Consider the following 22,518-nt stretch of genomic DNA (forward strand, 5'->3'; position numbering starts at 1 on the left):
AGAGTCGCTCGGGTCTCGGGCGAATCAGTGCGCGTTTCCCTCTGCCATTTGCGCGTCGGTACGCGGCAGCGGTGTTACCGGAATCTCTCGACGTGTGCTTACCGGTGCGTAGAAGACGCGTAACCGCCGTGTCGGTTGAGGTGTGCTCTACACGGGTTCGTGTGCGGTAACGTGCGTGGATTTCTCACGATCAAGAATCGATCGGTATGGCGGACACGGAGGTCAAGTAAGTAATATACATGCCGGTCTTGCGTGAGAGTACGCGGGGTGAACGGCGGCTATCGATTCGACGGCGGAAAAATCGCGCGTATATACGGCGTCGGTTTCCCCCTCGCGTTCGTTCGCCCGCGCGCCAAGCCTGTTTCTCGCCGATCGCCGCGATCTGCGTCCTCCGTTGCCGACGACGACGTCGTCGTCGTCGTCGTCGTCGTTTCCTCGTCGCCCTTGGTCGATCGCTTTCGAATTATCGCGGAGACGACGACGAGAAAGGTTGGCGAGCCACGAGGAGAGAGGAAGGGGTGGCGTGCGGTCGGCGCGCAGGGGGGGAGAACGACTAAGCGAGCGATGCCCCTCTCCGTCTCTCCTTCTCTCTCTCTATCTCTCGCCGCGTCGCGCGACAATACTCTCGGGCCGATTCGCGGTACGCCTAACGATCGCTGGAAATTACCTGCCTGCCCTTGCCGCCGCCGCCGCGCGACGACGGACGACGACGCGATCCGATCCGACGCGTGCTCTACTTGCGGCGGTTTTATGGCGGCATAGTCTTGTCCCGCGCTGGATCTCTCTTTCTCTCTCTCTGCTCTCGACTCCCCGTACCCTCCCCGCGACCGTCCGCCCGCGCACGATCGAAGACGAGCGCATCGGCGGCGATGGCGATGGCGATGGCGGCGGCCTCGTCTTCCTTTTGTCCCTCGACCACTTCGCTCGTTTGTTTACGTCGTCTATGTATATGTACGCGCGCGCGCGCGCGCGTACGTACGGGTGTATACACACAACACGTATACACACGCACGTACGCGCAACGCACGCGTCGTTTTTTTTTTTCCGGCAACCACCCTCTCGAGGTCTCGAGGAAGACGAGCGAGTACGTGCGAGGACGATCCCTTCGTCTCGGCTCCTCTCTCTCTTTCACGTGACTTTCTCCCTCGCTCGCACTCGACGAGAGAAATCGTTGCCGTCCCTTCCTTCCTTCCTTCGTCTCCGCGCTTCGGCCCGAAAGCGGTCGACGACGTGTATTATCGATCCTGCCGGCTCGCGTCGATTAGACGTAGCCGGCGATGATGACGACGACGACGACGACGGAGATTCTATCGGCGCGATAGAATCGCTTGCCCACGGGGAATCCTCCGCGGGGGCAAAACCGGTATAATCTCCGGAAGAGACTTCTCGACATGATAAGAGACGCGCGAAAGAGGGACGTCCGTCTCTATATTTATCCCTCGATCGGTTTTCAATTATGTACCGGTTTTCCGATCCCCCGTCCCGCGGTCGCGAGACCGTGAAGACGTTCTAGGAGTATAACGGCATCCTTCGCGTGAGGTACACGACGTCGAGAGCCGTGTAAAAGGACGCGTGTTAGATCGCCGCGTTACGTATTACGCCGCGTTTACGACCGCGAGCGCGAGCGTCCAACGATTCGCCACGCTGAAGCCCTCGTCGGTGTGGACTTGGTGGTGATCGCGCAAAGCGCGGTGCAACGGTGGTAGTAATGGCGGTCGCGGCGGTCGGCGACGCGAGGGGCGAGCGAACCCGCGATGGGCGGGTGGGTCGCGGGGGGAGGGTATAATATTAAACTCGCTAGATGCCGCCACCGTTGGCGGCGTCCTATCTCTATTTCTCTCGGTTCGCCGCCGCCGTCCTTGTTGCCAGCCAAGCAATGTGAAACGGCAGCAAATACCCGAGGCTGGAGCGCGCCAGCGACGGCTTCGCCGGATTTTAAACACGGGAAATGTATATCGCGCGAATCCCCGCAGTTTTTATCGCAGTTCCGTCACGGTTCTCGGCATTAGTGTTATAAGACGATCGCTTTCGTTGGGATAAGAATTAATTTTGCTGCGTGTTTTCGTAGTCCAATAATTTGTTTATTAGAGAATCTTGCTTGTCTGTGATCGATTATAACTTATTTGTCATGATTTAGTCTTGTATCATTCTGATTTATTATTTCTTGTATCAATATTGTATTAATGATAAGTTACAGTTACATGATAATTTAAACGAAAAATGATCCTATTAATTATTAGTAAAGTTACTTTGGATTGTAGAATATATGCTTTTCTAATCAATGTTTAATTTACGAAACAAAAGGATTAGTTACACACATAGTCTGTATTTATACATAGAGCGTTTAATACATTATTCAGTATAGTATAGTAGAATACTATATCTACATTGTGATTTTCAGGGAAACAAAAGTCACTACTCCTCAGAAGAAGGTAGTGCAGGAGAAGGAAGAGGAGAAGGTGGTGGTGCAGGAGGAGATTGACGAGGATTCGAAAGCATCTGAAAATGGGGATACAAAGGAAACCAAAGAGAATGGCTCGAGCGAGGAGAAGGAATCCGATGAGAAAGAAGCAGAATCTACGGAAAATGGAGACTCGACAGGTATTATTGAAGGACACTTTTGTCATACCTGCATTTAAAAAAAGGAAAGAGCTCCACGGTGTAGTAATGTATCTATCTTTCTGCTTGCGACTTCAGATGCTCCAGCCGATAGTTGCTGCGTAAAGAGGAAATCAACGGCCGCAGCCGATGCAGTGGAGGATGCAGCGGACGGCGCGAGTCCCGAGAAGAAGTCGAGACTCGATGAGAAGTGCGCCGAGGCCGAGAATAACGGCGACGCGGAGGAGGCCACGGCCTAATATTCTCTCATGTTTATTATTGACAGACAGACCTAATCTATAGATGCAATTTTAACTACCGAGTGTGAAGCCAGGGCAGATCTGTGCATTTTCAGAGAGAAGATGGCGAGCATAAAAAGAAAAAAAAGAAGAAAAAAAAACAAAAAGAACATTTTAACGTTTATTGCATTAAGAACTTTCTGTGTTCAGGATGATTGTGTGTGTCTCCCATAGTATTTCTTGCAATTGTTAATTGGCAATAGCAACACGAGGCCGATATTTTTCGAGAAAATATCGCGATTATTACATTTAATGTAATGTAAAACATAAACAAAACGTGTTCTCTGTACTGGCATCCACGTGCATACATATATATTCACTTAGCGTTAGAATCCTAAGATAAGGAAATATACCGATAACGTTTAGAAATAATATATTTCTAATTCATCAAAAAACAAAAAAAAACGACGGTGCGGTGTCTGGAAAATGGGTACATTTGTGCAACATAATATCTCCACCTACTTGCTAGTCCTCATTGTTTCCGACGCACGGACACACATTGTATCTTATACCTATAGACACATACACACCTTGGACTATACATCGGAGATAGAATACTGATATTTTTCTGCGAATCAAAATACATTCCCGAAAAATAGATTGACTTGTAACGCTATGACTGTTCGCCGACGGAAAACCTTAAAAGAGCGTCATTTATATAGCTAACATTGCGTGTGTTTCACAATATTTTATTTATGTGAACTGTAACTTTTGCAGGAAGCGAGGAAATCGGAATAGTTTATCTCGACTTTAGATAAATTGTAACGTGTTAAGCTCTACTAACACATAGTATGTGTTTATGAGTAAATATTTTTTTTTTTAAACGATGGAGAACACTCGAAAAAAGCAATGTTTAGCACTGAATAAATCCATTATACAATTTCGTCAAATTGGTCGTGATTTTTTTTAAATTGAAATAAAATTCTTTTTATTTTAATTACAACGAAGGCACAGTATACATATAATTTATCTTACCTCGGTTTTCACATGTTGTACCTATGTATGTATAGAAACGTTGAGTGGAAAAGGATTTGTTTTGAATTTTGCTAATGTGTAAAAATGTATGTCATTCGATAAAAGCACTGCAGTTGACACAAAAGCCAAAAGTTAACAAATCTCGAAATTTCGTTTGATGTAATTAACTCGAATTGACTACTAATTTGCATGTTATTCAAAACTATTAAGTAATTGTCAGATGTAAGTCATCGTTTCTCTTAGTTTGTAACGAGTTAGCTTCAAAAAGCGCCAATTACCTTATTATATTTCGGTGACAATGTGACAATAGTTGATATAATTTTCAATGTCATTATTTTGCTTCGTATGTAATAAACATAACTGTCGATCAGTGAGGGTAATAACATATGTATGTTTAAGATTTAAAATGGTAAAATGTGTTCAACAGCTAATACAAATAAAGATGGTTCTCTATAATTCTTCAATGAATTATGGCTTAAGTTGATTCTTGGCCCTAATTACATTATAATTTAAATTTGTTTTGAAAATTTTGTTTCTGTCACAGAAATATTTGTTTATTAAAAAATTCTAAAATGGAATTCTTTTTTAAGTAAAATATAATATCTATTTCTATCAATGTAGATTAGCTTTAATTTCGGTTTAACTTACTTTTTATCTCTTTCTAATTCTTAGAACCGTCTCTCTCTAGTTCTAAGAATTAAAGAGATCGAGAGACGGTTCTAAGAAAGAGAAACAAATAAAAGATGAAAAATAAGTTAAACCGAGATTAAAGCTAAACATGAATAAAAATGGACATTAACAATTATGAAATAAATTCTTCTCGGTTTTCGTAATTTATTATATTTCTGTTAACAGATCCTGTTGTTTCTCTGTTGACAAAATTTGTAGGAAACACTTTGCAAAATTTGTTTTTGACAGATTTATGTCCATTTCTATCAATGCAGCCCATGTAGCAGAGTGACGTCAAATGACATATTAATTCCGTCTTAATAACGTCCTTTAACGTCATTAAGACGTCTTTAGACATCATCTTGCTACCTGGGAGATTACCTTTAATCTCGGTTTAACTTGCTTTTTGTTTTTTTCTCAGAATTAGAAAAAGATAAAATGTATGTTAAACCGAGATTAAATTTAATCTACATTGGTAGAAATAAACATATATGAGATAATTGCACTTTTTTAGCATTAAGAGACTACGCATCTCGAAATAACTGTAAATTACAAATTGCATCTTTTTATCATGGCAAAAAATTTAATTACATATTATTTGTAATCATTAGAATTATTATTCGTTTTCGGTATCGTATAAAGTAACTTCTAATTAAAAAATTTTAAATAAAAATGTGCTAAACCCCTATTCATCTATTACAAAAAGAGTCAAAATATACAATCCGGTCCTATATGAACGTTCGAGTAGCTTATCCCTTATACAAGGGATAAGCAAAAAAATTTCTTGAAATATTTCTCCGAAACAAAAAACCGAGGCTACTAGGGCTGCGTTCCTTTTGACGCTTTCAGCGCTGAAAGCGTCGCTCCATCTCTATTTGATATTCAATGTGCAACGGAGATAGAATAATGGGTGCGTTCAGCCGATACTCCGCTAGCCTAGCGCACGTAAGCAGCGAGCGCTTTGCTACCATTTGCTACGGAAAAATTTGGCTGGACAGAAGCGCTCGCTCGTTTCCTCTCCTTTTAATCCATTGGGTCAAAGGAGAGGAAACGAGCGGAAACGAGCGAAAACGAGCGACTGCTCACGATTGCTAGGCTAGCGGAGTATCGGCTGAACGCACCCAATAATGCTTACAGCGCTAAGCATCAAAAGGAACGCAACCTAGGTAGCTGCACTATCACGATCGAGTGCAAATCGTGCAGAACCTGTGTGGTAATCTTTCCAAGTTGAGATAAAAGCATCTAAATCTTACATGATCTATGGTTAAAGCATGATCAATGAGCGACATGAGCATGTTTAGTGTTTTAGTATGAATTGGGAATGTCAAGAATTCATAACGTCACGTGCCTGAGTTTCATCCATTTTTCAAGGCCAGTTTCATCCTTTTTTTTGGAGAGAAATGAGAATGACACAACAATAGAAATATTATGAGAAAAGTGATATATAAGAATTTGTCTCGCCTATGCCTATAAGATGGCTGCTTGGATCAACATAACTACAAAGTATATATATTATTATTGTAATTTGTAAACATTAATTACATTAAAATTAAACATTATTAGCATACGGACTTTTAAGTTAATTACAAGGTGAAAAATAATGCCAGTAAAGCAAACTTACACGCTCCGAAAATTATTTTTCTTATGTTTTATGCTGTACTACTTTCCCCGATGTGTGATAACTTAACGTTCCTGCTAGATTAATCATAAATTATCATTGTCAGCAACATGCAATTTTTATCTGTACTTTTGTTTTAACAGACTGGAGCAAGGTTTGAAGATAGTGGCTCGAGTGGATAACAGCAAATTTCGGCTTCTCGTCAACCGCATATGCCAGACTCTACAGACCAGCATTGACACAAAGGTGTTCAGTGAAGAGGAAGAAGAAAAGCTGCTAGTTTCGTTAGATTTGACGAAAGATGAATTAGCTGTCCTGCTGGATACTATTACGTCTATCTATACGCAGGCTGCATGTAACGTTGTCAAATCATCTGTCATGGAAACAGTCATGAAAGACAATTTCAAATTAGATGAAGAGAAAATATCGATCTTTACAAATGCCTGGATGACTTATGGAAAAGGCATTGTGGAGAATCTTAGGCAACAGTCTATTTTTCCTATTCAGGTATTTTAACATACAGTTGAAAGAACAATGTTTGATAAATTATAAAATTAATGATGATCCATTGATGATCATGGTGGTTGAGAAATGAATGAACTATATTTCTACATCAATTGAAAAATAATACTTTTCTTAGCATTTATTGTTTGTCATGAGATAAATATCATTACAAACCTTAGTATTCGAATCGACAAGATGTTCGTTAAAAAAGTAGGAAGAAAGTTCAAGTTCAAGCTCTGATTAAAGGGATATTTTTCATTTATAAATAAATTTCTTGTAACTTTATAAGATACTCATTTAATATCAGTAATATTAAATTGCATATATCTATTTAATATGAATTATTTTTATCTTTGGTATAAAACTACATTTGAAGACCAAATAGTAATCGGCAAATCCAAAAGCATATTTAAAGGCAAAATGTATGAAATTCATAAAAAAAAAAATTAATATTAGGCATAAGATATCGCTCAGTGACCAAAAATGTCAATATCTTTTTTTATTCTATATTATATATAAATTACTATTTATGTATATTGAACTATATTTCTTTTTTATTTTTTTTTTAAGGTGAAAGATATCAACTGGTGCCTAAATGTGCAATCATCGTCTTCTGCAATTTCCAAAGATGCACAACCTGTAGCGTTGCTCCAACTAGGTCTTACTGGTGATAAAACATCTACGTTAACAACGGAGTTTGACAAGAAGCAATTGACAGAGCTGTATTACAATTTAGAGAAAATTCAAAGTCAGCTAGATGCTCTTAAATAATAGGTTTAATATTTATACATATATTGCTATACTATAAATCACTGACAAATATAATTTATCATGTAAAAATATATTTTCGATGCTTTTCTACGTATTTATTTGAACATTATAAGCGCGCGTTATTTTCTAATACTATATATTTTTTAAATAAATTACAGTCAAAAAATTTATATTCATTTATTTGTATGCATACATATACGCGTCTGTTTTTTTTTCTTTTTTTTTCCTACATCGATCTTTGTTTATCATACTATAAAAATTTGCTAAATTTTATATGATGAAGCATCAAAGCAGCTTCTAGCTAAATATGTATTTTTATTTTATCGCTAAATGCTTATAAAGATGATCACGCTTTAATGAAACGAGTTTAAAATTATTTTTTTTCATATTTCAATGGATTTAATAATGTTTCATTTTACTTTAATATTCTATAAACTTTTTAGTTGCTTTTTTTATTGTTACAAAAACTTTATTCACCTATTTATTAAAAAATTCAAATTTTAAGGTTCGCAAATGTAAAGATTTTTAATACGTTTATATTAATTGACAACAATTTCAAATTTAATTATAAATTTTTAATAAAACGTGAAATTATTTATTTAATAGTTTTCAAAATTGTGAGACACAAGTTATATTTGATTTCAACAAAGTTTGTTTTCTGAATACAATTACATCATTATATGTAAATTAATTTAATAGTAGAAAAATTTATAAAATATATATCACCGATCAGCACACGATCACATATTGCACATTTTCGTGGCATTTTTTATTGCTATCAATACTATTGCTCACAATGATCACAATCTGCCCTGTTTTGCCGGCAAACAAACACATGCGTGACGAAACAAAGAGAATGTCCGTGCGGTTCGTGTTCTGTCGCAATCTTGCCATTCGCTGGCATCATTTTCTTCTACAGGGAGAGGTCGGCAATGCTACTATGATTACGAAAAATTGATAAAACCATTATTCTTTTGTCTGTCAACACTTGTATTATTAATAGATTTGCGTAATATTAATCTTTTCAACATATGAATTGTAAAAACATACTATTATAACGGTTCACGATACTCTTTACAACAGGTGTATTGAATTAAACATTTAAAAGGTATAATATTAAAAATTTCTTCCACTTTTTGAAGAAAAACTTTATGAAAATAATTAATATGTATAATTAATGAATAGTAATTGATAAACTTATGCGCTATTAACAAATTTAATACATGAACTGACAGTCACTCACAATACGAAGTAACATACAATAATATATATGTATAAGAAATATTTCTTATTTCAAAAATGGATGGACTATAATTTGATCGTCAGATTAAAAAAAAAATGATTTTATTCAACAATTAAATTTATAGAAAAATATCTTTTTTTTTTAATTAAAATACTTATGGGATACATGTCAAAACCTCTTTATACAATGAATAATAAACTCAAGTCTAATTTAATTAATTATTTGATATTATTTATTTCTGCCAATAAAGAATTTTAATGTCGAAGATTTTGCTCGTGAGTTGCCACTAAGAATACAATGATCTTTTACTTAATATAATTATTTATTTTTGAAATCTCTTTTATTCTTACCCGTGTCGCAGGTGTTTACACTTGGCGCGAGGCACTGTCGTGTCTCTTTATCACAAAAAAGAGGCAACAATTAGATGCGAATATTGATTTTACGTTATATTTATTACAACCTTTTTAAAGAAGAGGGATGTGTGTGTGTTTATGTAATTATTCGCTTCTTACTAATTAAACGCTCCTGTACTAATAAATATATAGTAAAGACTGTAGGAATACATAATCTTTGTACTAATTATATATATATATATATATTGAATTTATTAAGGTTGCTAAAGAGATTATATGTACATGTATAAAATATCGACATTTGTTTGTAATTTTCATACGTTCGTAACTTTTACAAAATATAGTCCTCATCTAAATGTTGATAACTACACAGGTGTATTATTATAATCCAACGTTCTCGTATGTTTTAGACGGTACTCCATCTCCATGAATCTTCTCCACACGCGGACTTCTGTTAGGCAAGACATTTTCGAGGCTCGCGGTGTGACTGTTGTCTTCGACGAATTGAAAATTGATCTTCCCTTGATTCACGGTGTATTTCTCGCTGCCTGATCTCGCGTTCTGCTTCCTCTCGCCGGGAGGTAAGGTTTCCAAAATTTCGGGCGTTTTACGGATAAATATTCGCGCCTTGCACACCACCAGTACCACGACTATTATCATCAGGAAGAGGATCACGGCCGTCAGGGTCCCCACGATCCATCCTAGTTTCTCATCTGCGCGCAATACAAGACGTGCGGAAAATTATCTCTCGTGTTGGCGACAAATATTAAAAATTACAATTGTGTAATTTAATTAAGAAGAAATATAAATATGAGGAATTAATATAGATTTCTGAAATATTTTAATAAAATGCTGGCAGAGACCTGCTAAAGTGTTCAGCAAAACGAGCGTCGCGCTTCCTATCTCGACATCGGCGTCGTCATTGTTGACGGTAAATCTGCAGGTCCATTGTCCTAAATCGGAATGATCCGGTTTGAAGAGCAGCTTGCATATACCCGTGGTGTAATCCATTTGCACGCTGTGCCTGCGTTACGGCATAAAAGAAGTGTATTACGCGAATACGTATAATAAAAAGGATAATATATATATAGCGGAAGGTGTGTTACCTCGTTTTTTTTGCAAGCTGCCTACTGGAATTCTGATATACGTGAACTTTTGGGGCGTGGATCCAGTGGCATCTGGCCTTCGACGACACAGACCCGACTCTGCATGCAAGAGTGACCATTTTGTGAGGCGCGGCCCAAACCGCGATAGTGACGGGCTCTAAAAACAATCGATACCTCCTGAAATTGGATTTCCCTTTAATCCTTACAGCCTCAAGGATCTACCGAAAATAAATCCACGGATATTTAGCAAAACTATTGTATGTTAGTAAATTTAAAATTGAATAATCTTGCTTGTCTTGTAAGCTCTGAAATATATTTAAATGCTGAAAGTAATCATAAGATATTTGTAATTGCACTTTTTTGCTAAGTAAGTATAAAATTATTATTAATTTATTTTTGCTCTTTTCTTCCAAGATTTCCAAATTTTTTAAAACATTGATTTCTCGTATAATTGCATTATTAACTTTGCTCTTGTTAAAAGTGCAAATTTTTTTTCAACGTGGATTTTTCTTGAGGTCATTAAGAAAGTTTTTTTTTTTTTATTTTTCGTCCCACTCACCAAAAGCCGCTAAATCTCCGGGTGCAGACTATCCAACGAATGAATCATCTTGCTCACCAACCACCATTCGTTTGTGCATCGATGGCTTTCGTGGCTTGATAAATGTTTGGATCGTTAGATTGTGCAGCGCTGATCTCGCGTGTGTAAATGAAATTAAAGGAACCCGGAAGAAATATTTCAGGCGCCATGTCAAACATATCCTCAGCTATTTTAACGTTAGATGTAAACATGTAATACCGCAAATAAACTGTAAAATAAAAATTAGATAATACTTAAAAAGGATTGATTTTTACGTTATAAAATATCGTTTATAATCGCAACTCACGTTGCTTGAAATCACTAGCCATTTTATTAAACATAGCGGTTATGTAATTTCTTCGTAGTTCTCTCAATAATTAGCGCCTGCAATATTTTCTCGTGGATATCTTCGATTAATTATTGCTATTTGCATTGTGCGTCAGGTTGAAATTGTGTCAGCCCGCCGCAAACTCGGGGAGAGCTCCTCCGGGTTCAGCTCGCTGTAAAGTAGTTAGTAACCGGGATGATGTGAAAATGAGAAGGTTGTTTTGACGTTTTCGCATTACTGTTTATTTAGACGAGAAAAAAAAAAAACAGTTTACAGCAACTCAGAGACTCAAAGCGCGCTCGAGGATGCACGAATACCTCGCCGTGCTTAACGATACTTAATGGCACATGAAGATTCATACGCTCTGCGAGTGAATCGCTCTGCTCTGATCGCGTGCATATTTCGTCATCGCAATTATTTACAAGGCGTAACCACGCTAACGCGTAAAATATAATATATGCATTCGCTACTGAACCGATAATTAAACTGCCTTTATCTAATTACGCCAGTTTTTCGGGCTTCAAATTGAATTTGCTTGAAACTCCGCGAAGTAAAGTTCAAAATTTACAGTTCAAGAAAAAATTTAATTAACTAAGATACTAGAAACTTAAAACACGCATCCTGATAACACGTTGACATTTTTGCATTGTCGACCGACGAGTCGAGCGAACGTTACTCGTCGCAAACATGAATTTTCTGAACGCTAAAAACCTTAACACTAAAAATTGCCTACTTAGTATTAAATGCACTAACGGCTAGTCATATGTAATAATTGTGAATCGTATAACGGACGTATATCAAAATCGTCGACCACGAATAAAGCAGTAATCACGATGAAAGATAAAAGCGCGATCTTAACTTAAGGATGATGACTTTCTATAATAAATAATGTGAAATGTGGGACGCATCCGGTGACATTAAAGATGCTCGTGTAGACTTATCTGTCGTTTAATACTCATTTGCATGATTAGTTTGTAACCTATTTATTGATACTACTATTTTTATATATACAAGTATTTTTTATATATGCATTTTAAAAAGAGCACGTTATTCTAAATCATGTCTTGGAAAGTAAAATGAAAAAATAACGTAAGCATAATCATTATTCTATTACAATTATTACAACAGCATTGAAATCAGAAAAAATTATGTTTTAGTAAATATTAGTTGCTCGTTTTTTTAATCATTATGTAACATGTAACATGTAAAATAAAGTATTATGTGTGAAATTTTTGTTTGAATTGTTTTCTCATATAAACAATTATTAAGACGTTCGATTCCGTGGTTTATTTAGCTAGAATGTTTATTCTAGCTAACTAAATGCAAAAAAATCGCACTTTAATTAAATGCAAAATCTCATTTGAGCGCAGTCTCGACATTGAGAATATAAATAAGAAAATATGCGAATAGCATTGCTGATAATGAGTATTCTTAATGAGTACGTCGAACGTATCGATCGAGAACAAATGTAAAAAATAGGAAATTTAATCAGCTTTTCATCTTTAACTTATTTTTTAATGGCTAGTTTAAATTTGCTATTATAAGATGGCTATTTCAACATTTAAAATACTGCAGTAATGTAACTTTTTTATTCTTGTTCCAAAATTTCTTCTTTTATTATATGTTATTATTTTTTATCACAAATCGAAAAAATTGCGTTGCAATATATAAAAGAAAATTACAATTTTACTCGAAAGTAAATTTGTACATGCTCAATTTTTTAAAATGTTTTTAAAATGTTTTTAACATACAGCCATGTAATATTAGGCATGAGAAAGACTAATTTGAAGATATGCACTGCGTAATAATGACGTAGATGAATGATGTGGATGAATTGCCATGAAAAAAATCGCAATTAATTACGACTCGTGTGTGTAGCCTCCTTAATCACTAGGGATAACAAGAAAAGCCGACAGGATTGTTAATTTGCGGTTTACCAGACGGCGCACAACGAGCCGATAAATCTCACGGTCTATCGGAGAATCGCGAGTGATGAACGGTAATGGGCGCTACCGTTTTTGATAATGCAAAATGATCTAACACTAGTAAATGCAAACGCACGACAACGTAATTAAATTAAAAATAGATACTGCGTTTCGCGATAGAGCAAAGAATGATGATTCTGACGTAATCGAATAATAATTTCGCGATTTTTATATGCATAATATAAAAAAAATATCTACTTGGATTGTCTCTATAAACATACTAGAAAAATGCGTTTACTTTTCACGTTCTGTTCAACAGGATTTAGCGCGATTTAATCCTATTTTAGGACTACGCACATATTTTTTGTACATATGAATATTTTTGTACATAACTTTAATAAAAATGCATGTTTTTCAACGAACTCCTTTCTCCAGAAGAATCCCGAGACAGATTCCAAGTAGAAAATCAGAAAGCCAATAACTGGATTGCTTATAGGTCCAGTTACTGGCTATATTTTGGTTTACTTTCTATTCGAAATCTCATATAAAATCAAAATGCAACTTTTCTCATCGAATTGCAAGATACAAAGGATAAACTTGCAAGGACTCTCAAGAAAAATTCCCGAGAATGCTAAAGACTTTTTGTAGAGTTTTACAGATTTATGTGTGTGTAATCCTTATAGGGTCAAGAAATACGCACAATCAAACAAATCGAATTATTTTCTTAAATAGGCAATGCTTGATAATTAATAATTTATCATACACGTCGAAACTAGCGGTTCTAAACTTTATCACGCTGTTACGTTCCACTTAATGAGATATAATACTGCCCGAGACAGAACGCGAAAATTGCTATCTTAGACGTCCTGAAGGATTTGGCTATCCTTTCAGCGATCACCGCACGCCGAAACAGGTGACAGAACTTAATCGACGGAACGGCCGTAAGATCGTTCTCGTACGGCATCTCTTACGGATACGATAAAATCGGTCGCCGATTATTTCTTTAGCACACACGTGGGCGGTCGCCGACGGGCAGCGAACGGTCCGGCGCAACACTCGCAGACACTCGCGCTTTCACATCTAATCTAATGAAATGAAGCTTCATCGACATGCAGGTCCGTCACCTTTCACCCACAACAGTTCTCAGGACATTCGAGGATCCACGATCGATCGTGGGCACTTCCGCTATCGCCGCAAATCCCCCGGTCGATTGCTCTCTCGCAACGTTTATCGAGCGTGGATCCTCGCCACTTGGAGGACACACACACAAATGTAGGACGATGAGTTATGCACAGTTTATCTTTTAATTGAACGACCCCGGGTGGGCGTAACGAGGGCTGAGTTATCGCCGCGAACCAACTTCGCAAATATTGAGACTGACCTTTATCACTCCGACGAGAGATCGAATTGCTTAAAAAGCAAACGAACCAAGAGCAGCTTGTTCAGTAAAATTAAATCCCTTGCGAAATTTTACATAATCTGTTATCAATGTCAAATATAAAAATTATAATAATTCTGTAGGAAAATCGATTTCTTGAAGCCAGAGGGAGATATGCCAATTCCATGGCAACTTACTAATTTCGTCTAGTAACGTTTTCCGACTGTTAGCTCGCTACGACACGAGACCGTCCGAATGATGTTTGTGCCGAAGAAGCTTCGTCTACCTTGCGGATTGCAAAGACGTGCGTCAGGATCCATGGCCTACACACTTATGTACACGCATACGCCGCGACGCGTGCAAAGTTCACGACACAGCTCTCCTCGATGCACTCGCGATCGCGGTTGGTTGCGACAGTCGTCGCGACAAGGCCACGGATCCTGAAATATCACGTATATAATACATGTCTCCTAAGATTTTGTTTTAATCGATCGAACGCAAAGACGCGACTCTAGCCGGGGCTTTGGGACGAAAGTCTTGAGCGCATTTCATGAAACTCAACTGAACGTGACGATTAAAAACATGAAAAATATGGTAAAGGTGATAACTTGAAAGTTAAGGATGAGAGATGAAGAAATTTTGCGTCGTTTTAATCTCAGTAACATCTGTTAAATCATTATGTTACCGTGATCACCAGGTCTCGTTACGTTGCCTGTCAATTTGTGCGAGTTTCATGAAACAGACAGACGTCTGATCGGTGCAACCGAAGGAACAAAGTTCTTCCACACGCGAGAGGTCCTTTTACGCCTGACAGCTCGCGTATGCATGGTCCTTATATGCGTTTCTTGCACGCGAGATTCTTCTCACGCGAGGCACTTCGACAAAATTTATTGTAGTCTAATCCGACGCCTTGGGTAGAATATGTACATTCCATGATAAAGCTGTTTCCAATCAATTGAAACTTGTTGTGTAATGTGTCATCGATTCAGTCCGTTTTTGTCATTGATTAAAAATCCATGATCAAAATGAAGTCGTAAGAATTAAAATCTCATTTTTATTGCATGGTGATGGGTCAAAGTCCTCGTGTTTTGAGTTGTGAAATTTGATTGCATGTATTACAATTATCGGATACTGTAAATTAAAAAAAAAAAAAGAGAATCTAAATACTAAAGATGCGTGGAATGCGTGAACATTTATTACAAATATCGAATACTGTAAATTAAAAAGAAGGATCTAAGTGCTAGAAGGAACAAAGAGACCAGCTCAGTACGCTTCAAAGACTCAGCTAAAAGAGTCCACAGTCTGAGAAGGAAGTAGGCAACCGCTGATTATAATAACACAGTATTCTCAGGTCCTCTGTACCCCCTGGACATTTAGATCGCTTGCAATTTACGATATTCAATAGCGATTTACGGCGCATGATTTAGCCCAGGCCGAGCGCGCCGGAATCGCGCGCGACGATCGATTAATGGTGCTTCCACCCTTCACCGTAGCGCGGTGGAGAAGCGGCACTAAACCGACCGTCTTAGGTCTCGATGATACCTGGCTCAAGGAGGGTCAGCTTCGCGGGCGGCGCGTCCGTGTAGTTCTGCTGGCCGTGTACCCTAGCGCCGCAGGTCCAGAGGCCCTCCTGCTCGGCGAGAGCGTGGCTCAGGCGGACGCTGCAGTCGCGGGCCTCGTTTCCGGCCGCCGGGAACTGCTTCACCACCACGGTGGTGTTGGAATTGACCGGGGTGAGCGACCACCGGCACTGCTCCACCGCCGAGGACGTCACGCAGCGCAGCAGAATGCTGCCGCCGGAGGAGATCTGGATATCCTGCGACAGCTCCGAGAACTTTACCTCCTCTGGAAGGAGATAAAAATATTAGCGATACATTAGAAAGAATCAATTTGAATGTTATAAATTAAAATAAAAATTAAAAGTCACAAGAAAAGAGAAGACTCTATAAAAATGTAGGGGGGTCAGGATGTATCTCTGTTTACCTTGCTCGTAGACCATGAGCTTCGCGGGCGGCGACGTCAGGACGGTGTTGAGCGACACGATGGCTACCTGGCAGCTCCAGTGACCCTGTTTCTCCGAGTACACATGCGAAAGATGGAGCGAGCAGTCGCGACCGAGATCACCGTTGCTCGGGAATCGGTCGAGGACGATCTCCGGATCGCTGCCGTGTAACGGCTTCCAGGTCCACACGCATTTCTCCACGCGGCTGCTGGTGACGCACTTCAGCGTGGCCTCCGCGCCTACCGGCACCGCCGTGTCGGTCGGCACCTCGACGAAGCTCACCTTAGCTGGAATCGGCCGTTGCGATAAGAGACGCAAAAAAAATGTGGATTTGGGTGAATGACGTGAGGGTTCTATTTTTATTTCATTGCCGAAAGCACCTAGAAAATACGATTGTCCACCATTTTTTAGATAATCTCAGCTACACAATTAAAAGAAAAATGAGATAATATTGAAGCTGATAATTTGGAATGAGATATAGGAGTCTAAAAATATCTGCTCTTTCTTTGAAATTAATAATATTATGATAAGTAAAAAATTATAATCAGATATATTAAGCAATAGTATTTATATACTTATACGTATATCTTTTACGTAAAACTTTTAATTTTGATACTTGACAGCTTTCCATTTTACAGTCAATAAAATGTTCTTCCAAGAGAAGATCAAATGAAATGGAATTCAATTAGCATTATTGCACCATACGGTTGCAATTTACAATTGTATTACGATTAGTTCTCGTCTAACGTAAAGTGCTACATAAATTAGGCATGAAACGCGAGAGAAAGGTGAAATGTACGGAGGGAAAGTGCAGTCGAATTATGCGAAATCGAATTTATACTGAATTCCGATATCGATGTCTTGAAGCATACCGAATCGCTTTTTTTCCATTAGTTAGACTTAAGATTCTGAATAAGACTCCGCCTTTTAATTTGCGATTAGGCAGAAAGATGTGCAAATGTTTGAAACAGACATTATTACGCAATGATACTTCGAATTTCCTAACGCTAACACCGTTTTAGTATTTTTCTTTTTTGCGTGCGAGCAATCAATTTTCATCATCTCACGTCAAGACATCAATCCATTCGTAATTACGCGAGTATTCTTTCGCACGGCGGCGCTCGTAATTGCATGGCGGATCGGATCGGACGACTCGATAACGGGTTGTTATCGGGCCGCGCGCGATTGTAGGGTTTGGGCAAATTTATTTCTTAATTAAACGTAGCTGTGTCGGGTCGCGCGTACCTGTGGGCAGGAGGCTGACAGTCGCCGCGGGCGCCGTGTGCAGGATACCGCCGGGCGTCAAACGTACCCCGCAGGTCCACAGACCTTCCTCCTCGTACAGTATGTTCTTGAATCGCACGGAACAGTCGTGTTCGGCGTCCTTGTTTGGACTGAACTTCTTCACCAGCAGCGGTTCCTTGCTCGAGTTCGACGCCCTCCACGACCACTCGCACTGTACCACCGGCTTGTTCGCCAGGCACCGTAGGAAGACCGATTCGCCGGCCGCAACCTGCACGCCGCGCGACAACTGCACGAACTCGACTATAAAAGGGAAACGAAAGCTCTTCGATGGTTTTCTTCATTCGTGGAACGCGTGGCACGCGTGGCATAAGATCGATCGAAGTCACGGTATGTGATGCAAGATAAATGCGAGTATATTTTTCAATGTTCAACGATTATTACGAATTGATCAGAAGCGATTGATTTTAAATACAGGTCATGTAAGAAACATCATTAATATCACTGAGAGATGACTATTAGTTGTATTATTTGATAAAATGTTCGAGTGTCGATTTTATTTAACTTGTGAGAATATAGCAGAACACTAAGCTTTGTCTTACGTTGTTAAACGCGATCTACAATATTAACATCAGACAATTATATGAAATATAAAAAAATATAATTATTCCTATATTTTCTCAAACTGTATTCTCGATTATGTATTATGTAATTCTATTCACGCAATCAATCAATCTGCGTCAATATAAAAATGATACATGTGTAAATGACAGCATAATTAATTAAATACCTTCCGATATGAGAAAACGGACGGGGGTTGCCTGGGTGAAGGAGGAATTCGGGTCTATTCGCGCACCGCAGGTCCAGTAGCCTTCCTGCTCCGGCAGGACGTTCTTGAACTTGATGCTGCATTCCTTGCTGTCATTACCAAAGGCTGGGAACGATTTCACGTCGAGGTTCCAGGGTTGCGACTGGTTCAGCTGCCGCCAGGACCACTGGCATTCGCGCACCGGCAACTTTGTCTGGCACATTATCTGCGCCGAGGATCCCGCCGGCACTTCGACGACATTTTCGTGCGTCGCGAACGTGATGACGATCTCTGAAACGTGCGAACGCACCAGTTGCATCTCGTGGATAATCTCTTACATAAATCTTGAAAACGGGGGATTCGAAAGTTGATCAACTCGGGAAACGAATTAGAAATGAAACTCGTTGCAAGCAATTAATTCTCTCTTTCTCTCTCTCTTTTCATTCTTTTCAACATGACGCCTGACACTTTTATTTTTAGATTCTTCAATTAATTCGAAATCTACTTTTTCTAGAAGGAAATGTATATGTTTGCATGATTCATTCGCGATTCTTATCAAAGTGAACCAAATTCGTATGGAAAGAACGTTTCCATGATTCACGTGTCTTTCACTTTTTGGATGACTCATTCGAGGGATCGTTATCAAAACTGAATGTTAATTTACCTGAATATAAGGATATAAGCAAGAGAAATTAAACATAACTGATAATTTAGCACTCTTAATCAAATATTGAAACACAACGTGTAACGACGATATTTTGTGTCACCAAGTTTTTAATGAAAAATATATATAACCATGCATCTCGGCACAATTGGTGAAGACAAATAGCGATGTCAAGCGTGTTTTGTCACCAAGAATTCGAGGTCGTCCGAAAGCAACTGCGTAAATACATCGCGCTCACGCGATTAAAATTGTAATCGAAGAACGGGACTATGGTTAAAGCAGCTTTTCCCCGCGAAATACCAGAAAACATATAGGACGATTTAAAAGCTGGACGATGGTTTTATCGAATTTCCGAAAGCTTAATTAATCATTAGTTTATCGATATAGCATTAATAAAAGAACCGAAAAAAAGAAAAATAATTTTATCATTGTAACACTAAAAAAAACATGTTCAATTTTAATTTAAAAAAATTCTTATTAAAAATAAGTATTTTCCTGTTACAAACATCAATATGTTCTATGAAAAAAAAAAAAGCGAAACGAACTTAAGCGGAATTTAATTGAATTTGTCTGAGGTATTAAGATATTAGCTAAAAAAATTGAGTACATTTTCAAAATTGATAAGATTAACAAGATTAAGCATCCTACCGTTAGCATTGACGATGCTGAGCTTGGCAGGATCGGTGTTGGTGAAAGGATCGCTCGTCGAGGCTCTCGCCGCGCAGGTCCAGTATCCTATCTGCTCGTGCTTGGTGCTGGAGAATCTCACAGAGCAATCGTTGCTGTTGTTCCCGAACGCGGGAAACTGTCGTACGGGCAATGGGTGGGTCGTGGGAGTTGCCGTGGTCGCGATCGTCGGATTCGTCGTGGCTGAAATCACCAGAAGAGGTGATCGAGCGAACGGCACCGATGAATATTCAGCGCGCGATTACAGAATTATGAGCGATATCCAGCATAGAAAGATAAGGCTGCCCGTCTATAAGAGTAGTTATATCACGCGAACTAGAGGAAGGCGATAAGAAAAAACATAGAAAAATTTTAAAAGTGACTCGATTAACCCCAGCGTTGAATTTATGATTGCATTAAACTAAAAAATCTTTAAAATTTAAAGCGGAGATACTTTCCTGACGACTTTAATGAACTGCTGCGAAACGCGTCGGACTTTTTACAGTTAAATAATTTACATGAATTTGTAATATTATTATTTGCTGATTCTTACGCGAAATCAGGAATTGATTTCGCCACGGAAGGAATAACCATGCGAGAAAAAAAAAAACAATGTGATATTGCGCTTACTCGTAGAAACCGATGGGCTTTCACTGACGTCCGGAAGCGGCAGGTGAACCGGTGGTAATGGCTGCCAGGACCATTGGCATTCGGCCACAGGACTAGCGGTCCGGCATGCCAACAGCACGGACGAGCCCAGTGTCGTTTCCGTGTGCTCCGGGATGTCGACGAACATTACGGCGATCGGCGGCGGTTTCGTTCCCGGCAGTATGTCGTCCATGGACTGGGCCTCCGCTTCGGGAACTATGGTCGACTGAGTCGACTCCGAGACATTTCCGATATCTCCTATCGTGGTCGTCTCAACGGATTCGTCGGCTATCGGAACACCTAGATATCAAGCGAAAAAAGCAGTAATTATAAATTTGTTTTGCTTGGATTTCAATTTATTTTTGTCTATAATGAGAAATAATTTATTGACGTATAGTGTATACTATCTAATTTCCGGCTGAAGTCAACGTAGCTACGAGAGAAAACGGGGATTGAAAGAGAGAACTCATTCTGACGCTTCAATAAAAATCTGATGCCATTCTCGGCAACGTAACGTAGGTGTTTCTACTCTCGTGAAAGTGACAAATAAAAAGATCATTGACATTAAATGTGTTAATGGAGCAAACTGTGTCCCCGCGGGTCGAGCCTGCGTGAAAAATCGAAAGCGCGAGCGGGCAAGTCGACATCGCGAGGACGCGAAGACGTTAACGCGCGAGGAAGAGCGGATATATGTGGGACACGTCAGGCAGGAAGCTAACGACAGTCACGTAGACAATCGCCTTGCGTCGCGCGTCTGTCACCATGCGCAGATAGAGAATCAGGGTCGGATCGATAGATCAACTTGGGATTGGGAATCGTTCGTGCCTCCGAAAGCGACCGGCTTCATTTCCGTATTTGCGTGACTATTTGCGGAACTGATGAAACTTTTACGTTGTGCAAGAATCGCTGACGCAGGCGTCGTGTCTATTGCGCAGGCAGGCAGGCAGGCAGCTGCTCGTAGACATGTATTTACGTGTAATATCACGTGAATTAAATTGATTACGATTTGTAATAACAAAGAGAGGTTTGGCTACGCCGAGTCGACTAATTTAGAAAAGTATATATAAATGTTAATATGTAAGATCTAAATAATCCCATAATCTTCTGCAAATTTATAATAGAATAGGTAAATTTTTAATATCGTAAAATTCTGATAAAATATAACAATTAGTAATCTAATTGATAATATAACTTGAATTGTATTACTTTGAATCGTATTCTCTAAACTTTTGTAAGAGTAGAAAATAATAGTAGTAATCTTTCGAATTGGTGTTTCTAAACTCCAAATTAATCCAAACTGCTAAAATCTTTTGGGGGTTTCTTCAAGCTAACGAGCTCTCAACTAACAATCTCCTTTGGATCGTTCACCGGCGCGGCGTCCGGCGAAAGAAGAGCGCCCCTGCGACCGATTGCACGCTTTCTACATGGCGGGTATGTAGCGCGTGCACAATTACAATGCCCCGAAGTTGGTCCTTGGTATTGTCGCGTAACGTTCGCCAGCTACGTTAAAGCCGACGACGTCGTCCTCAAGACGAGCGGAGCTGGTCGCTGACACTGGAAGGTCGTTTCCACTTTACATTGACACACTGATCGTCGGCGCACGGTTTTATAGCGCTACGTGCCGATCGACCTGATTAGACCTGATCGGCTGTCGGAATCCCCGCGCGGATTCCTCTGTCGCAACCAGCTGTTGCACCAATTTCGTAACAGTCGTAATTCCGTGCAATGTTACGTCTTGAATGGACTCTCGGCGGGCACGAATGGAAATTCGCAAGCGGATCAAGATGAAATATTTTTTTAGTATCATTCTAAATATATATTATTACAAAGGATTATTATATATACACAATATTTAATGATGTGTTTGTAACATAACAGAGAAAACCATAAAGCAAGTTCTTACGGATTTGACAATTTGACTTCCGCTCAGAGGATACTTGATTCTCGCATTTTAAGTTTTATGTTATTTTTAAACTCGTCACAATCACTTCTCAAATCAATGTTCCCAAATTAATTCCTAATAGTGCGAGAGCCCACCGCAAAAATTTGGGTCCATCGCTTTTATGGATAAATTTACTTGCAAAAGGTAGTTTATAAGTCGTATTATCATAAACGATTGTCAGCCAAACTCGTACCCCCTGCGT

The 22,518-nt window shown here is 39.2% G+C and overlaps 3 protein-coding genes across 5 annotated transcripts in view; 2 read left to right on the forward strand and 1 right to left on the reverse strand.

Moving 5' to 3' along the window:
- On the forward strand, window positions 1-4,340 carry LOC112464284. 2 transcript variants are annotated; one of them, XM_025031188.1, is made up of 3 exons: window positions 1-226; window positions 2,402-2,601; window positions 2,698-4,340. In XM_025031188.1, the coding sequence occupies exons 1-3, from the start codon at window positions 207-209 to the stop codon at window positions 2,856-2,858; spliced, it is 381 nt and encodes a 126-aa protein (XP_024886956.1). In that variant the 5' UTR covers window positions 1-206; the 3' UTR covers window positions 2,859-4,340. The 2 variants fall into 2 exon arrangements, with proteins under 2 accessions (XP_024886956.1, XP_024886957.1); XM_025031189.1 differs by lacking the exon at window positions 1-226 and adding an exon at window positions 1,928-1,950.
- Window positions 4,341-5,698: 1,358 nt separating this feature from the next.
- LOC112464280 (COMM domain-containing protein 10) lies at window positions 5,699-9,865 on the forward strand. Of its 2 annotated transcripts, XM_025031174.1 has the most exons (4): window positions 5,699-6,044; window positions 6,303-6,666; window positions 7,234-7,437; window positions 9,441-9,865. In XM_025031174.1, the coding sequence occupies exons 1-3, from the start codon at window positions 6,016-6,018 to the stop codon at window positions 7,432-7,434; spliced, it is 594 nt and encodes a 197-aa protein (XP_024886942.1). In that variant the 5' UTR covers window positions 5,699-6,015; the 3' UTR covers window positions 7,435-7,437; window positions 9,441-9,865. The 2 variants fall into 2 exon arrangements, with proteins under 2 accessions (XP_024886942.1, XP_024886941.1); XM_025031173.1 differs by lacking the exon at window positions 9,441-9,865 and having other exon boundaries at window positions 7,234-7,574.
- LOC112464279 overlaps window positions 8,035-22,518 on the reverse strand; it is a 27,697-nt gene continuing 13,213 nt past the window's right edge. The window contains exons 3-11 of the mRNA XM_025031172.1: window positions 20,357-20,674; window positions 19,709-19,930; window positions 18,379-18,687; window positions 17,592-17,891; window positions 16,328-16,633; window positions 15,887-16,189; window positions 10,137-10,293; window positions 9,894-10,054; window positions 8,035-9,743 (exon numbers count right to left, since the gene is read on the reverse strand). Coding sequence (XP_024886940.1) covers window positions 9,412-9,743; window positions 9,894-10,054; window positions 10,137-10,293; window positions 15,887-16,189; window positions 16,328-16,633; window positions 17,592-17,891; window positions 18,379-18,687; window positions 19,709-19,930; window positions 20,357-20,674 — 2,408 coding nt within the window. The 3' untranslated portion in view covers window positions 8,035-9,411. The remainder of the gene's footprint in view (window positions 9,744-9,893; window positions 10,055-10,136; window positions 10,294-15,886; window positions 16,190-16,327; window positions 16,634-17,591; window positions 17,892-18,378; window positions 18,688-19,708; window positions 19,931-20,356; window positions 20,675-22,518) is intronic.

Source organism: Temnothorax curvispinosus, unplaced genomic scaffold (assembly GCF_003070985.1).
Source record: "Temnothorax curvispinosus isolate PA1 unplaced genomic scaffold, ASM307098v1 QBEX01014078.1, whole genome shotgun sequence".
Lineage (NCBI taxonomy): Eukaryota > Metazoa > Arthropoda > Insecta > Hymenoptera > Formicidae > Temnothorax > Temnothorax curvispinosus.

Excerpts from the sequence above, each read along its gene's own strand:
- LOC112464284 (XM_025031188.1), top strand. The coding sequence starts at position 207 with ATGGCGGACACGGAGGTCAA. Across the intron at positions 227-2,401 it reads ATGGCGGACACGGAGGTCAA|GGAAACAAAAGTCACTACTC; the intron begins GTAAGTAATATA and ends TGTGATTTTCAG. Across the intron at positions 2,602-2,697 it reads GGAAAATGGAGACTCGACAG|ATGCTCCAGCCGATAGTTGC; the intron begins GTATTATTGAAG and ends TTGCGACTTCAG.
- LOC112464280 (XM_025031174.1), top strand. The coding sequence starts at position 6,016 with ATGGCTGCTTGGATCAACATAACTACAAA. Across the intron at positions 6,045-6,302 it reads TGGATCAACATAACTACAAA|ACTGGAGCAAGGTTTGAAGA; the intron begins GTATATATATTA and ends TTGTTTTAACAG. Across the intron at positions 6,667-7,233 it reads AGTCTATTTTTCCTATTCAG|GTGAAAGATATCAACTGGTG; the intron begins GTATTTTAACAT and ends TTTTTTTTTAAG.